The 17521-nt window shown below is 56.9% G+C and overlaps 1 protein-coding gene across 2 annotated transcripts; it reads left to right on the top strand.

Annotated features, from left to right (window-relative positions):
* Window positions 1-451: 451 nt before the first annotated feature.
* NGFR (nerve growth factor receptor) lies at window positions 452-15025 on the top strand. Of its 2 annotated transcripts, XM_055790017.1 has the most exons (7): window positions 452-601; window positions 4251-4392; window positions 8879-8898; window positions 9088-9238; window positions 10982-11225; window positions 11919-12079; window positions 12155-15025. In XM_055790017.1, exons 1-7 carry the CDS (start codon window positions 566-568, stop codon window positions 12454-12456), a joined length of 1056 nt encoding a protein of 351 aa, XP_055645992.1. In that variant the 5' UTR covers window positions 452-565; the 3' UTR covers window positions 12457-15025. The 2 variants fall into 2 exon arrangements, with proteins under 2 accessions (XP_055645992.1, XP_055645991.1); XM_055790016.1 differs by having other exon boundaries at window positions 8879-9238.
* The last annotated feature ends 2496 nt before the right edge of the window (window positions 15026-17521 follow it).

Here is a 17521-nt window from a genome sequence, read left to right as displayed (position 1 = left end):
CAATCCAGGCACCCATGGGATGCTGTCCCTTGTCGCATGCAGGCAAAGGAGGTCTGGTGACCCTATCGCAGCCACAGCTACTGACCTGCCCAAAGCTCTTACTGGGGCTGCAATAGCGCTAACAAACCCGTCACGGGGAGGGTGAGTGGTGGAGGGCTGGAGCGAGGTGTGCAGGGACAGACAGATGGATGAATGTGGGCATTCGAGGGGATGGAGAGAGAGAGAGATAGATGGACAGCAGAGGAGGGCGCACGGAGATGGATGGATGGGTGCGAATAATTGAGGAGCTGGCTTAGACAGAGATCAAGCGTACCCCAGAAGCACCTCGTGAGACGGTGGCAGGGGGTGGGGGGGTCCGGCCTTTGTGTGCCGGCGGAGCGGGGTGCCGGCTGGGTCGCTCGCCGTGATGCTCTGGGGGCGGAGAGGAGGAGGAGGAGAAGGAGGAGGAGGAGGGACTTGCAGCTCTTTTCTGGCTGCCGCCGAGGCGGCGGGCGGCAGAGGGAGGACAGCCCGGCCGCGCACCGGCTCTCGGGGGGGGTGACCGGCCCCGCCGCCCCCGCGCACCATGGCCGGGCTCCTGCCGCTGCTGCTGCTCCTGGCGGTGAGTGCGGGCCCGGCCCGGCGAGCGGGGGGACAGCATCCCGGGGGCAGCGCAGAGGGTCCCCGGAGGCACCAGGCGGGGGTGGGATGGAGGGTCCCGGGATGGAGAGTCCCGGAGGCACCAGGCGGGGGTATTTGAAGAGTGCCGGGGGTACCGGGCTGCAGACACGGATGGTCCCACGTGCACCGGGATGGAAAGCCCTGAGGGTGTGGGGCGGGAGGTCCCGGGGGTACAAGGCAGGCAGTCCCGGGGCTCCCCGCCGTGCAGCAGGGCTGGAATGGGGGGAGCCTCGGGGGGGATGGGGGGACCGGGGGTGCCAGGCGGGGCACTTCGGGGTGTGGAGGGAGGGGGCCCAGGTGATGGGGGATCCACAGGGATGGCTTATGCAGCCCCTCAGATCCCACTGCATCGAGCTCTGTCATCCCTTCTACCCAGGAAAAAAGGATGACAGAGCCCTCAGTCAGTAGGGGGGGGAGAAGACGCCCTCCCCCCCTCAGTGCCTTTATCTCCTGCCATCCCACAGCCCCAGGACCACCCCATGACTTTCCCGCTCCAAGCTTGCTGCCCAGAGCAAAGGCCAAGACCTTCTTCCCCCTGGTGTGAGCCCCTGGGATGGGCACAGCCTCCTGTGCCAGAGACAAAACTTCATGGCACTGGGGGGCCAGGAGAGGGAAACACCCGGAGCAGGGCAGCTGGGTGGGCATGCAGGGATGGACCCACCTACCTGGGGCAGAAACAGGGCTGTTCTTGGCAGAGGATTTGATGGGGGTCCCAGAGGTTGCATTAGGCAGCCAGACACCCTTCAGCCAGGATATTAAAGCTGGTGCTTTAGCGGTTTTGTGCAGAGATTGAGGAGAGCGGTGTTTGCAGCATTGTGCCAGAGAGCCTCATTCCCCTGTACAACCATGGTACTGGGCTGGCCAAGCTCCCCAGAGACACTCGCAGCAGCAGTGGGCAGCAGGAAAAGCAAAAACTGTCCCAGCCATATGGATTCAAATGATTTCACCCCAGGGAATTACCTGCCTTGGGCAGACCCCAACTGCTGCAGCAAGACTGGGCTTTGGCATCCCCCAACTCTCTGCAGCCGCCTCCCTGGGTCAGGGCTGAGCCCAGCCATCGCCAGCTGGGGCACCTGCTGCTGTGGGGCTGGATCTGCCCCCCAGAATTGAACCTGCTGAGTTGGGGGGCTGGCACTGTGCACAGAGGGAGCCCGGCTGGTCTGCCAAGCCTTCACCCAGGCATGTCCAGATATTCACCCACAGCTGTGGCCACAGGCCTGGGGCCACCCTGAACCCCAGGCACCCCAGAGTCATTGCTCTTCACCTGTGCTGCTTGGCTGGTAGGTCTGTCTGGGAAGAGGCAGAGCCCTCCCAGCCCTGCTGTGCCAAGCTTCGGCTGGACCTGCAGACCTCAGACGTGGCTTTCTCTGCTGCCCAGAGTTTGGGGATTGCTCGGAGCCAGGGGTTTGGCCTCTCCTAGGCAAGGTGCTTTGCCAAGAAAAGCAGAGCCCATCTGTCAGGCTCACAGGCAGTTCAGATCCAGGCTTGCTATTGGGCCCAACCCCAGCTGTAGCATCCCCTTCCCTCCCCACTCTGGTGCAAAGCAATTTTCTGTGCCAGGGCTCTGGAGCTGATGGTGCCATGTCAAACTCCCATTTCGCCTATCTTCCTCGGAGGCCATCTCCTCAACCGGTGGTGCCTGCTTGGGCATGAAAACCCACTGACACGACTCCAAAAGCAATTAAAAGCTTACAGAGGTGTTGCTTGCACCCTCCATCTGTGGCCCGCCCCGCCTTCATCCAGCTGTCAAAATGCTTTATGGTGTTAATACCTGTGGCTTTGTCAACAGGAGTTGTGTTAATAACATGCACATTTCAGCAGGCTAACACAGACCATGTGCCACTTTTGTAAGTGTGTTAATCTTTATGGTGGTTTCAGTGCTCAAGAAGGAGAACTGAAAGGGAAACCTGGAGGGGTGCAGCACCTGGGACTGGAAGATGCATTTTCTTCAGCATTTAGGAGTGCAGGGGGTGATGGGGAGGGGACATGTGGCCAGAGGGGGTCCCTGGGTTTAGCTGCCAGGGTCCAGGTATTGCGTGGAGGGGGCAGTGTGGCCAGGTCCCATCCCCGCAGGCTCAGCGAGCCACTTGCAGCTGCCTGCGGCATGGGAGAGCTGGCCCCAGCTGCGCTGCCCCAGCCTTTCCAGCACTATTTATAGCCAGGCACGTTTGGCCACTTCCCCGTTCCCACTCATGGCTGCTGCTGCCACAACCATGGGGAGATGGGAGGGTTGCAGGGGACTGAGCCGCAGGGTGAGCTCCAGCCAGGTTTGCTGCAAAGCCCCCTGAGCCAGATCTGTCCTCCAGAAGAGGCATGCAGCCAGCCTACTGCAAAGTGAGCCCCTTCCTCACCCCCAAATCCATTGCCCAGCTGTTATTTGGGAGTGCTGGGACGCCCCCCAACACACCAAGCCCTCCTGTCTGCCTGGCTGGGGCCCAGCACTGGAGCGGGCTGCCAGCCTGGGCTGGCAAAGCAGCGCCAAGGAGGAGAGCACATGCTTTCAAGTGCAGGGTAATTGGAGCACTTTGTCATTCAGATGCCTATAATTGGCGCTCCATTGTCTCAGCCAGGCCGGATGCTGCCGGATGATGCACAGCGAGTTCATAACGCCGCATTGTGCAAGGAGGCAGCCAACTGGCTGACGAGGCATCCAGATGCACAGGGAGGGGGAGCTCCCTCAAGCGTTAGCTGAGTTTCTCCCCCCACCAAATCTGGCTTAGCTGGATGGCAGGGGGATGGTCCGACCCTGGAATACACCTGCCTGCGAGAAAGAGAGCAAGAGGAGCCCTTGCAGAGCTCGGATCACCATGAGCATCTCAGCAGCCCTGCACTCAGGCGGAGATGCCTCCTGCACTGCATGGCCCCAGCAAGGAGTTTTGGGAAGCAGCTGTCCTGCAAATGCACCCCATTCCCCAGGCTGTAAAGTGCATGTGCAGGGTGGCTCTGACCCCACTGCTTATGGCATGTTTATTGCTTCCATATGTGATGACAGGTTTTATAAGTAGGTACGCTTACTTCCATTAGACAGTAATGTTGTTGAAGCTCTTGGTGCTGCCTTCAAAGTCTTCATTTCCATTGTGGGGTCTGATTTCTGATCCCCGCATGCAGCAAGAGCACTGTGCAGAGCTGCCACCCCAGCTCTCCAAACCCTCTACTGCCACAGGCAGGTCTCCCTGCTGCCAGGCTGCATGCAGTGCCCTACCTTCCCCCAGGCTGGAAAGGGCTAAACCCTTCAGGATGGCAAAATATCCTTAAAGGAGATGGCTCAGGTGAGAGACAAGAGCAAACAATGCTGTAAGCCCCACAGAAACCCCCACCCCCCACAATACTCACCAGCCTGGACTGTGGAGATGTGAGCTTTTCTGACCTTCCTCCAGCTGTAGACCTTGGCAGGGGCTTTCCTGATGAGCTGCTTTTGCATAGGAACATAATTTCTCCCAAGACCTATATTTAATGAGCCCCCTTTAGCCCCAACATGTGATGCTCACCCCAGAGCAGGACCCTACCTGGATTTGACACACTTGTCCACCTGCCCCTGCAGGGAGGGTCCCACAGCAACGGTCATCTCCTGGCTCTCTTTTCTCTCCCAGGGATCTGCCTGGGGCTCCAAGGACAAGTGCTTCACGAAGATGTACACAACAAGTGGGGAGTGCTGCAAAGCCTGCAACCTGGGAGAGGGAGTGGTGCAGCCCTGCGGGGTCAACCAGACCATCTGTGAGCCCTGCCTAGACAGTGAGTACCTGCTCCCCTCCGCAGAGGGCCACAGAGGGGTTGCTGGTGTGGGGCCGGGGGTTCAGGGACCATGAGCATTAACATATACTTGGGTCTCCCGAAGTGCATCCTCTTTCCCTCCTGGAAGTGTTGCCTGGGCACAATTTGTGCTGTTTGCTTCCATCTTTCTGTGCACAGCCCAACACTCCAACACACAGCCCTTGCACACATCAGCTCTGCCTTGTACTCAGCCTTCCTAGGCCACCCACCTCTGCACCGACACCAGGGTTATTTCCAATATTTCCCCAAAGCACCCACCCTGCAAATCCCAGCCACGGATTCAACAGCTTACCCTGCTTTGGGATCTGTTAGTACCAGGCACCTTTGCAGATCCCCCTTTCAGCACTGTTCCCCTCCCGATGGGTCCTGAGCTACCGGCTCATGGCCAGACATTTGCCTACAAAAAAAGTTCCCCTCCTCACACTGACTATATGTTGGTCTTGGATCCAGCCACACAGATGTCTCCCAATGATCCACCTGTTTGTTTTTTTTTTTTAAACCTTGTAAAGACTGCAACATAAAAGCAAGTTTGGGACAGGAGAAGCAAATCACGTAATCACATAGGTAGCCAAGAGAGGAACAGTTTTCTTTTGGCCAGCTTCAGGCACGTTACCTATGTCAAATGCTTCATAAATGTCGGCCAGAGATGTGTGCTGGAGACCTGCTTAAATGCTTACAGATGAAGTGGTCCAACTATTACTGTTTGAACAATGTCATGATCGGCATAAGCAATCTGCCCTTCAAATTACTGCTGCAAAGCCTTTGAAGGCCAATGGACAAGTATTTGTAGGAAAAGCTGTGCCAGCCAAGCCCAGATTGCTCTGGAGATGTGATTTGAGAGGGGGAAGGGACAGAGCATGGCTGTGGGAGAGCAAATAGGAGGCAAAGTCCAGTGGGAGAGAAACAGTATAAGCAGAGCAGTGCTAGTACGGAGCAGGAGATGGAGCAGTGTCAGGGCAGTGCTAAAAATACCTCTGCTCTCCTGCAGAATCGATGAATCGCGCTTACCCTCCCTGTGTCTGGCTGCAGGGGCTGAATCCCACCAGCTGCAACCTCAGGGCTGCTGTGCAGGATAACCCTGCACAGCACAGCAGGCTCGCTCCCTCCCGGGCTGCGACAGGCTCAACTCTGTCTCTCTGCCAGGTGTCAGGGCATCCACTGTGCCATCCATCCCCACCAGCCCTTCCTGCAGGGAACCTGGCCAGGGTGTCAGGCTCCAGCTCCCGTGGTGTGCAGGGCTGTAAATACAGAGGGCTGCTTTGCATTCCTGGGGAATGCTCAGATGAGACCATGTCCCATTAGCCGCATTTCCAGGCTGGCAGATGGCTGTCTCCCCGATTTCTTTCTGGGAACTGAACAGATAAAGGGAACTACCACCCTCCCTGGAGGACCCAGAGGTTACGATGAAACCAGGACTGTGACCTGGGCGTAGCGCTGCAAGCCCATGTGTCAGCTGGGGCACAGGCACCACTGCTCTGGTTCGTATCCCAGCTTCTCCTGCCCAGCCCCACGTTGTGACAGGCCAGGCATTTGCATTTTTGCCAGGGGATTAACATCAGGCAGCAGCTCTATTGGGTCAGGGAGCTGATCTGGAAAGTATCAGAACAAAAGGGTCTGGCCCCTTCCTCCATTACTGCAGAAATAAGAGCAGCTAGCAGCAAACACTGCAGCTGTGAGAACTCCCAGCATCTCACCCAGGCTGAGAGCAAAGCCCCAGGGCAGAACCTTGTGCCCTACTTAGCTTTGCTGCTCCTGGACCAGTAAGGCTGAATGCTCCTGGCCTCCAAGCAGCCGTGTCCCCTTCTCCATGATTTCCCCCACAGCCCTTCATCTGCATGCCCGCAGCTCATAGCTCTGCCACCCCTTGTTTGGGAATATCTAGAACATGGGATGCCCCTCACTTACCCAGCTACACAACAGCATGGTGTGCCACCCACAGCAAGATCAGGCCTCTATCACCCTGATAAGCAGCACCAAGAAGAAAAACCAGCCTACTCACCACCTTAAAAAAAAAAAGGCAAAACAAAAAGCCAAACACAAAAACAACACCCCAAAACCAACAAACTCCAGACAAAACCAGTGAGCCACAACCAAAAGAAAGCCCCCTGCAAACCCTCCTGCTTTATACCCCAGCCCTGCCCCCAGCTGCCTTTCATTCATTCATTAATAGCAGCATGGACTAATCCTTAGCAGCTTGTCAGCTGGGAGCTGCTGGGTGGGGTGACCATGGAGTGACTCATGGGTGCAGGTGCTGCAAGGGGGTAAACACTCTCCCAGCTCTCCTCTGAGCCTAGAGCAGGATTTTGGGGTGGGGAGAGGAGACTTACAAACCCCGTTGTCAGCCCTTGCTGGGATGGGGAGAGGGTCCTTTTGGACCTGGGCTCATGCTGGATCCTGCTGCTGTGGATATTGGGCAGGTACAGGCAGCCCTGGACCCTGCCTGTTAAGTGTGAGGCAGCAGGGAGGAATGCCCACCTCCACCCCAGGCTGCCTCTGAGCTATTGCCTTTGATGCCTTCCTGATTCACTCGCCAAATTGTTTTGCAGAAATTTGCTACAACCAAAGCACAACCCCTGGCAAAGCCCACAGGGGCTGGAGGAAACAGACCCTGCATTAGCCCAAATGGCCACTTGCTTTTTTTTTATTACAATTTTCCTTCTCCTTCACCTTGCTAGCTACCCCTGATTGCTGCCTCATGATTTATTTATCCCTCTGGCCAGCCTGCGTTGCTGTGGGCAGGAGGGAGGGGGCCCTCTTTAAATCTCGGCTGTAATTGCCCAGCTCAGATACCTTGCTGCCATTGAAAATGTGCCCACTCAGCCGTATGCCTTTCCTGGCCACTTCCCCACTCTAAGTGTGCCTATCAATAATTCAGAATAATGCAAAGGATGAGCCCAGGTTAATGGGAGCCACGCATGTCAGCAGCTGACCCAGTGCTGTGCTGGCTGTGCCTGCTTGGCTGGGCAGGGGGGCAGGGGCTGCTTGCCCATGCCAGGGCAGAGTCAAGGAGGTAGCTGGAAGCCAATGGCAGCAGAGTGGGTTCATCTCCAGGTCCTGCACTTCCAAGGAGGGCATGTGGCCGGCTGTGAGAGAGGAGCAGGACGCACAGGCACAGGGCAAGGGGGAGATGGTATGAAGTGGAAATGTCGCTGCTGTTGCTGCTCAGGGTTTACTGCAGCTGAGCCACGGTGGGAAAGCAGCTACTGAGGCTGGGGTGCCACCTCCATCCCTCTAACCCTGCCCATCACCAGGGTCTCAGAGCTCTTCACTCCCCTCTATCTTGAAAGCAGACAAAAAATTAAGCACCAGAACAGCTATGCCCTGAGCCTGTCTGTGGCTTAGTCTCCATTTGGCCACACAGGGAAGCTGGAAGTCACTAAAGGTGGGAATTACCATCTCCTATGACCATCCTCGGAAGACAGGCAGGTAATTGAAGATTATAGCACATGGCTGGATTGCCTTCCTGAGGAGCCAGGCTAGCAGAAGGATTGTGGTTGAGCTCCCTGGCACCTTCTCCATCAAGGCAGCTGGACTTCCCCCTGGCATTATGGGCAAGTGAAGATGGGGCATTGCAGCACTGCAGGCTGTGAGGGATCGATGTGAGGGAGGCATCCAATGGGACAGCAGCTGTGCCCTCCAGGATGGGAGATGACCCGTCTTCCCAGGCTAAAAATATCTTCAAACACCTTTGGGAGGGGGCAGCAGGAGGGAGAGGGCAGCGGGGGCAGCTTGCTGGTATGCAGGAGGAGGATTGATTTCCCCAGCAGAGTCAGTCCTGCAGGATGAAACTGGAGAGCAAGAAGCCCTGGGGTCAGACAAGAGTCAGCAATTAGTGTTGTAACCTCCTGTTTGCATCATGCCCTGAGTCAGGGGCACGAGGCCAAGGAGGGGGGCACAGGGTGGAGATGCCCCGAGGCCCCTCCTGCCCCAGGCAGGACGCAGAGGAGAAAGCTATTGGGATGCTGGGGAGCAGCAATGGCTGTAGGACGCCCACAGGGACCATCCAGAGGTCAAAAATGGCGATGGTGCCCCAGCCAGGGGCAGGGATGCTTACCTGGGGACACAGGCACCGAGTGCTGGGATGGGCACATTGAGGGCAGCATCCAGCCCTGCCCAGGCTGCAAGAGCTCAAAGGCTGGATCCCCGCTGAGCTGCAAATTGCTGCAGAAAAGTGTGTAGCTATTAATGGGAAGTAGAACCTGTGGGCTAGAGGACTCTCGGTGGTGTTGGGGGGTGGCAGAGGGGACACCTCTCCCCTTGGTTTGGAGGAGGAAGGGAAAATTAATGAAAGGGGCAATGGTCCCTTCCAGCAGCTGCTGCACAAGCCCATCTTCCGAGCCTGGCACCATTTGGTGATGGGGCAAAGCCTGTGCCAGGGAGCAAAGTAGCCATGGGGACAGGGATGCCATGCTGGACCCTGCTCACCTCACCCTCTGTCCCCTGCCAGGTGTCACCTACTCAGACACGGTGAGTGCCACGGAGCCGTGCAAGCCCTGCACACAGTGCGTGGGGCTGCAGAGCATGTCCGCACCCTGTGTGGAGTCGGACGACGCTGTGTGCCGCTGTGCTTACGGCTACTACCAGGATGAGCAGAGTGGGAGCTGCAAGGAGTGCCGGGTGTGCGAAGTGGGCTTTGGCCTCATGTTCCCGTGCCAGGACTCACAGGATACAGTCTGCGAGGAGTGTCCTGAGGGCACCTTCTCCAGTGAAGCCAACTTCGTGGACCCCTGCCTGCCCTGCACCACCTGTGAGGAGAATGAGGTGATGGTGAAGGAGTGCACGGCCACCTCGGATGCCGAATGCAGAGGTAATGCTGCCTTTCATGGGAAGAGCCATTGTGGAGGGGAGAGCGGGTTCACTGGGTTTCCTGTAGCACTCCCTGCCTCAGTTTCCCTTTGTACCACAGCAATGGGGAGGCAGGGGCATGTCTCTGGGCTTGGAGGAGAGGACCCGGGGGTCCATCTGAGACCCCCAGCCGTCAGGCATTGCAGCATCCTACCAAGGCAGCACTTACCCTGAGCCCTTGTCGCCCTTGCAAATGCTTGGCCCCCAGGATCTGCCTGGCCCTTCCCACAGGCTTCCTTGGCTGAAATCCCGGCAGGATGATGCTGTGGGTGCAGGCACTCTGCCAGATGGCTTTTGGTGTCCATGAACAGCAAGCAGAGCCAATAGGTTCACCAGTCTTGGATGCTGTGCTCGCCGCCACCCAAGCCTTCATCAAGCGGGAGCTTAGCAGCTGATGGGTTTCTGATGTAACTGCCAGAGAACAGCCAGTCCCACAGCCCAGGAGGGTTCAGTGCTCAGGGGCAGGGGGAGAGCACCATTCACTGACAGCAGCCCCTCGCTGTTCCAGCCTGCACCCCACTGCGGTGTGGACCCCCCCGCAAGGAGTGGCAGGGCTGTTTCAGCTGGGTATGCCCTGCTTGCTCCTTGGCAGCAGCAGCGTGACTCCCTGCCCTGAGCCCAGCTGGGGAGAAAAGACCTTTGTCCTGGCCGCTACTGATTCACAGCACAGGGGCAGCCAGCACAGCTCCCTGAAAAGGGTCGAGTAAATGGAGCCATAAGTCAAGGAGCACAGGGCCAGCTTTGTTAGCTGGCCTTGGGGCCCTGGCGGAAGCGGCTGTGACGGCTACCGAAGCGCTGCTCCAAAAGGGCAGCGAGGTCCAGCTGGAGGCCATGGCTGGGAGGGCTGGCAGGGCAAGGTGCCAGCTCCCTGCCACAGCACTCGCTCCACCTCGCCAGGCTGGCGGGCGCGGCACAGCTGTGCAGAGCTTGGTGCCAGCGGGCACAGGACAAAGCCCTGGAGAGGGACACAGGGGGCTTTGGGAAGGAGCTGGTGCCCATGGGAGGGGATGGGGCAGCTGCAGAGCATTTCCCTGGGGCAAGAGAAGACATATCCGCTCACTTCATGGGATACACCAGGGCATGGCAGGAACGGGGTCACTCCCAAATGGAGCCAGGCTGGTGGGGCACATGGCTGCAGGCAAGGGGCTGGGAAAAGGGCAAATCCAGGCTCTGGTGCTGCTGACAGCAGGTGAGCCCGGCTCCATGCAAACTGTGGAGGCAGCTGGGTTGCCTTACTCAGGTCCTGGGGCAGATGTGCAGTGGATGGGAGGCAGCTGGGGCTGCTTCCCTGAGCTTCAGTACCAGCGATGGGAGCCCAGGCCTCAGTCTACAGCTTGCACGTGGTGGGAAGGGCTGCAGGACTCGAGCAAACCCAGTGCTGGGAAGGAAAAACTTGCAAAGCCATGTCCATGCCAACCACAACCAGGTGCCATCAGCCATACAGGGCAGGGGACAGCTTCAACTTGTCCTGGGGACCAGGAAGGCTAGTGCTGTCTGGGGCCAGAGGATGAGGTAGTTTGCAAGTACAAGCCTGGGGACAAGGGGATGGGGCAGAGCTGGCACCTCTGCAAGCCCTGCAGCTTTTGGAAAAAGGTCCCTGCAGAGATTGCTGTCCCTTTATCAGTTCACCCACCACAGCCCATTAGAAGACATGGCTAGTTGTGTGACTAATTATTCCGATTTCTTTTCCCTTCCCTCTTGGCAGACCTCCACCCTCGCTGGACAACACACACACCATCCCTGGTGGGCTCTGAGAGCCCTGAGGCCATCACCAGGGACCACTTCAACACTGAAGTGATGCCCAGCACCCCGGCAGACACTGCCACCACCATCATAGGCAGCTCACAGCCTGTTGTGAGCCGCGGCACTGCTGACAACCTCATCCCTGTCTACTGCTCCATCCTGGCAGCTGTGGTGGTGGGCCTGGTGGCCTACATCGCTTTCAAAAGGTAGAGGACCAAGGCAGCACTGTGGGGTCATGGCAGAGGATTTAGGTAGTGGGAAACAGGCTGCGTCCCCCCACCTCGGAGGTCCCACAGCCAGAGCTGACACCAACAAGGGAAGGAGGGGACCAGGCTGGGTGGTAGGAGATGGATTTCCAAAAATGCATGAGAAATCAGGCAGCTGAGGGGTGAAAGAGGGAGATGGCAGCAGGGTGGGGGAGCCCTCATTGCAACTCCCGCCCTGCCTGGTCTCTGCTTGCTCTGGCACACTGTGAGCGCCCGTCGCGGCTCATCACACTCAGGGGCTCATCCCCTGCGTGTGCTGGGTTTGCACCTGGCCCCAGGCAGGCCAGGGCCAGCTTGACGGCTCCCCAGGCACCCCAGGCTGGAGGCACCCTGAGGGACCCACAGGCACCCCAGGTCCCCTGCATGCTCCGGCAGCACAGACACATTTTTGCAGCAGATCCATGCAGGAGGGAGCCCTGCCCCAGTCCCTTGCAAAGCTCGGGAGCTTGGCACCTGCAAATGCTGATTTAAACTGATCCAGCCGCTGTGATGGAGAGGTTGAGCCAGAGGCTGTAGAAGAAATGCTGCTCCCTAGGAAAAGTCGTCCCAAGAAAGGGGGACAAATCAACAAACCTGCTCCCAGCCCAGGGGATGTCGCCAGCTGCTGTCATCTCCCTGCTCCTCTTCCTGCAGGTGGAACAACTGCAAACAGAACAAGCAAGGGGCCAACAACCGCCCGGTGAACCAGACACCTTCACCAGAGGGTGAGAAGCTGCACAGCGACAGCGGCATCTCGGTGGACAGCCAGAGCCTGCATGACCAGCAGCCACCCAGCCAGAGCACCCAGGGGCCAGGTAGGGCAAACCAGGTGCTGCAGGGTGGGCAAGGGCACCCCAGGGATGGACTTAACACCGCTTCATCCTTGCCAGCGCCCAAGGGAGATGGGAATCTCTACACCAACCTGCCACCCAGCAAGCAGGAGGAGGTGGAGAAGCTGTTGGGCAGCTCCACAGAGGAGACATGGAGGCGGCTGGCCGGGGAGCTGGGCTACAAGGAGGACCTCATAGACTCCTTCACCCGGGAGGAATCACCTGCCCAGGCTCTCCTGGCCGACTGGTCCTCCAAGGAGACAGCCACCCTTGATGCCCTGCTTGCTGCCCTGCGCAAGATCCAGCGTGGGGACATCGTCGAGAGCTTGTACAGCGAGTCCACCGCCACCTCTCCCGTCTGAAGGGTGGCCTGGGGCAGCCCCATGGGGTCCCCTTCCCCCTTCACCTCTCCCCTCCCTGGCACCAAGAGCCCTGAAGGGGAGGGTGGGAAGGAAGTGGGGGGTCCCCAGGCCCCCCCAATTTACCGTCCCGTATGCACTAAGCTCCTGTTTTCGGTATTGCCCGCTCCCTATGCCGCCTTCCCCTGGCAGCTCATAAGTGGGTTGGGTGCGGGGCTCAATGCCCAAAGCCTGTCTGCCACTGGAGCATCCTCTGAGCCCTGTGAGGCTGGACAGACAGACGCAGGAATGAGCACTGCACTCTCAGCCCTCTCCTCTCTCCTCTTCCAGCCCCTTCTCCTTCCTCCTTGGGGGTCCAGTCCTCCTCTTCCTTCTGCTCTTCCTCCTTGGCCCACCCTGCCGCTATTTCCTTCTCCCTTCCAACACCCTGAAATCCAGCTGCTTTCCCCAAACCACAGGTCTGGGGTGGGAATGGAGAGAACTGGATCTGCTGTACCAGGATCTGGGGAGGGGTCTGGTCCTACAGATGGGCTGTGTCAAGGCGGGGTGTTCTGGCAGAAAGGACTTGGCTTCCAGCAGCCCAACTTACACTGTGAAATTTGGGGGGCACAGCCTCCATGCATGGTCCACGGGGCTGCCAGCATTTGGTCTCAGTGAGGAGCGGCTGGGACCACCCAAACATTGAGGACCAGACATATAGGTGCCACCAGTTCCCCAGAACTGGAGCTCTGTGGGGGAACACTGAAGGTCTAAAGGGCTGAAAAAGTGCCTGCCTGCAGCAGGGACATGACATGGGCTCTGCTCATCCTTCCCTTGGCACCAGTCCTGGTGTTCCTGCACTGCGTCAACCCGGGGGCAAAGCCACCCTGCTGTGATTGCACTGTCCCTCCTCGCCTGGAGACCCAGTAGGGGCTGGCGGTCCCAACCTCCTTGTAAGGGCTAAGGGCTCCTTCTCCAGCACTGTGAAGGGTGGCTAAGAAATGCCCCTGCCTGATCTGCTGTGGGCCTTTTGCCTCCATGTGGCTGCACAGTGGGTGCTGCCCACCCTCAGTGCACCACCTGCCTCCCCACGGCATCCCTGGTTGGCCTCAGCACCTCCCTCCACTTGGGACCCCACCACAGCCCTGGGGAAGGGACATCACTCACCGCCTCCACAGCTGTAAGTGCGTTTTCTTGGCATATCAGCACCCTGCCCAGCACCCAGCTTGCTCAGAGGTGATTCTGGAGAGCAGCAGCCGGGCAGGCGAGCACCCTGTTCCCCCTGTGAGCTGCTGCTGAGCAGCCAGCACAGTCCTGGGGGACGTCCCCAATACGGCTTTGGTGCCTCGCTTGCCTGGAGCATCATGAGCTTTTTGCAGAGGAGGGACTGCAAGGTGAGCTGGTGCACGCACCTGATGCTGGGTATGTCTGTACCTATGGACTCCCCTTTGCCTTGGATTCAGCCAGGAACGCTTTCCTGAAGGCAGAAGGTGACGTTCTTTCCCTCCTTAAGGAGATAAGCAAGACTTGTAAATAACACTGTGTCGTTTTACTAACTGCTTGATGTTTCTACATGTGACATGGGGTGACGGCGCCTGCTCCAGCCCCTCTACTCTTCCTCACAGCCTTTCTGCCTGCAAGGCAAGCTTTTGTCTTGCAGCCGAAGCCTTCGGTCCCACCTTGTTTCTGGCCTTAAAGACTCAATGGGGAGGCAGGGAAACATGCACACCCCAAAAATCACTGCAGCATGTCCATGAAAACATGGGAACTTGGGAACATGGAAAGATTTGGTGTTCCTGGTGGAGCTGCCAGGTGTTGGGAAGGAGTGCTTTCTGAGGGATTGGAGCCTGCGTCAATAGGATTCCAGTGCCCAGATCCAGTGCCCAGATCCTTCAAAAGCTGTCAGGAATTTTGCGCCCTGTGCTTTGGATGATAAAGCAGCACAGGCTGAATCTGAATCTCCAGTATATGGTATTTGACACCTCCTGCAGCAAAAAAGCAAAGATCCCTTTGGAGGAACACCACCTGCAACATTTTGGCCGCTGGCTGCCCATGCCAAACCCGTTGGTTAGAAACACTTGGCCCTGACAGGGCTGTGAGTCCCTCGTCCAAGGCCTGAACCTCTCCCATCACTAAAATCCAATGAAACTGCCCTAGATTTGCAACCCTGCTTGCAGTGGGCAACTCTGGCTTGCAACCCCCCAGCAGGGTTGCTGGCTTCTGCCAGACGAAGCCATCCAAAGGGGTGCTTTTGGATTAATTTAAACATTGGTTATTGTCAGGTTGTTTCCATCAGTCCCTTTTTTTGCTGAAGCAACTAAAATATAAACTGAGGGCGACTGGAATAAAGTGCCCAGGTCAAAAGCCAAACAAACTGCTCGAATCAGTCTGACAAGTCAACCTGGCCATACCTTGCCAGCTGGAAATTGCTTTTCTTCAGGACAATATTGCCATGGTCTCAGGTTTCAATTGCCATAGTAAAGGGATTTCCTCAGGGCTGAGGAAATGGAGACAAACTCAGCATCCAAAGAGAAGCTGGGGGACGCCTTACATCCCTGATTGCAGAAAATAAATAAAAATATTAAAAAAAAAACCAACAAAGAGGGAAAACCAAGCCAAAGTTAGTGCTCATCAGTATGTTTTGTGTTCTTTTCTAATGTTTCTGTTGTACAAAGAACTTGTGTTTCTCCACTCACCCCTCTGTAATACCAGGGCCGATTTATTAGGAAGTATTACGGTGAAGAAATAGCCGTCATAGGAGTTTGGGGGGGTTGTGGGTGGGGTGTGAGCAGCATGAGGTGGGAGGGTGATGCACGGGGTGGGGGTGGGGGTGGGGGGGTGGCAGGCCACTGTGCTGGCCGGGTGAGTAGCTGTCCTTGTGTACTCATCGGATGCCAATAAAGAGCATCACTAGGTTGGCGTGCTGCTTGGTTTTTTTCCCCCTCCACCAAGAACTGAGGTTTGTGAGTCTGTGATAAGAAGGATGGCCTCAAAGCCTTCGAGGGTGGGGTGGGGTTTTTTCTTCTTTCTTCCCCATGGTCCTATTATAATCTTGTAAACAGCAGGAATGTAAAGCCTGATCTTACCTGGTGGAGGAAACTCAACTCGGAACTCAGCCAGGAATGTGGAATCAGGAGCTTGACACCACTTACCCAGTTTTGTACAGCAGCTTACTGCCCTGCCGGGCAGCATCCTAAACATCCGGCAGCACTGCCCACCACACTCCTGGGAGGGCAAAACCAGTGTGCTCCAGGAGAGACCTTCGATGTTGGGGAAAAAACACCCTGAAAAAGAAGATAGCTTCCTCCTTTTGCCCCTCTGAGTTACTTCAGCTGCTGTAAAAGAGCATTAAAAGTCTCAGTCCACTTATTTTGAAGCATTTGCTGATTTGGGCACAAGGCTCCTATTTCTGCACCTCAGTGCTGTTAGCAATGCTGCCCTCAGCACCCCAAAGCACAGGATCAGCCTCCTGAGAACCTACACAAAACCCGCAGACCCAGGGAGATTTATTTAGACAGAGGTAAGTTTTTGCAATGAATCCAGGAAGGTCTTGGAGGGCTCAGCTCCAGGTAGGCAAAGGGATACAGGGTGCATTTCAGATGCTGAATACTCACATGGCAGTCAGGCATCCAAATTAGGGGGGAAAACCCCAGGCAGGGAGACAGGTAAATCTTCCCCCAAACAAGAAGTTGGTACTTGCCCCAAAGAGCTTCCGATGGCTCCTAGGATGGTGTGTGTCCCCAATGAACTTGGGACACATGGGCGAGGGCAACTGGGACCTTGCAGGGTTGGTGTTGGAATTGCTTTGCACAGGATTGTGTGTGGGTTTGCGCATAAAAGTATTTACACGTCGCAGTTTATACGAGCTTGAAATAGGATGCTCATATGTAGCTAGTTTTATTTTTGGCTGGCCTGGGTCGTGCTCTAGCAGGAAACATAATGAGGACCAGAACTGCGCGCACATAAAGAGCATTCCCTTTTTTCATGCTCCCACACCACACAGCACTGCAAATAAACAAAGGAAAATAATTGCAATCAATCCATTAGGTTTAATCTGCTTCCTCTTAATCCCCATCCTCCCCTGGGAAAGAGGCTGGAACGGAGAAGAGGAGCAGAGCTGGGCTGTGAATGAGAGCTGAAGGGTTTCTGCCTGCAATGCCTGGGAAGGGAGCCTGGAGCCGGCAGGCAGGACCTGGGGGTGGCAATGAGCATCCTCACTGCCACCCCCCTCACCCTCCCTGCATCCCTAGCTGAAGCCATGCTGGGGGTGGGGGGGCGCAGAGAGGGGGAGGGAAGGGAGGAAAGGAGCTTTGTGAGGTGGTCTTCATGTGTGGGATCAGCTGCATTAGATGGTCCTTGGGGAGAGCAACCTGATTTACGGTTAGTGGGGGGGGAAACACAAACCAACCGAAAAACAGTAAGATCTGGAAAGGAGCCTGATGTTTGCATCAGCTGGTGAGCAGAGCTGGGGAAAAGGCCCTGGAAAACTTCCTTCCCCTTCTTTATGGGTGCCTGGGGAAGGAGACAGCAGACCCTGCTTAATCTCACATCTGCTGTAAGGAGCTCTGGAGGGGCTCCCCAGGCTGGGGGCTGCCTTTGACGGGCAGAAGGAGGAGGAGGACAGCCACCAGCACAGGAACACAGGGACAGATCCATGTGGGATCCACACACCCAGTCTGGCCACCCCCAGCAAAAAAACACCACTTTGCTAAACCACTCACCATCCCCAGCACCAGGTCTCAGCTAACCTCACCAGTCAGCCAGAAAAAGGAAAAAAACCCCAAACCCCACACATTAAAATCCCACAACACATTGAGATGCTTTTGATTCAACTCCTGGCCCCTGCAGGGAGCTGGGACCTTCCCCTTGCAGAGGGACAAGGATGGGAAAAGAAAGCTGAGCTTCCAGAGTAGCAGCAGGGCTTTGCACCTGAAACAACAGCTTACGGCACCCAGCTGCCACTGACAAACGCTAATCTCACCTCTATTTCTTCCCCGTCCATCTGTCTGCCTCCAGAAGCAAGCCAAACAAGTGTTCATGCAGATTCCTCCAGCAATTTAACATGGATTTGGGGGTACAACCAGCCACA

Source organism: Falco peregrinus, chromosome 18, assembly GCF_023634155.1.
Source record: "Falco peregrinus isolate bFalPer1 chromosome 18, bFalPer1.pri, whole genome shotgun sequence".
In the NCBI taxonomy this organism is placed as follows: domain Eukaryota; kingdom Metazoa; phylum Chordata; class Aves; order Falconiformes; family Falconidae; genus Falco; species Falco peregrinus.
This window is presented reverse-complemented; position numbering and strand designations above follow the sequence as displayed.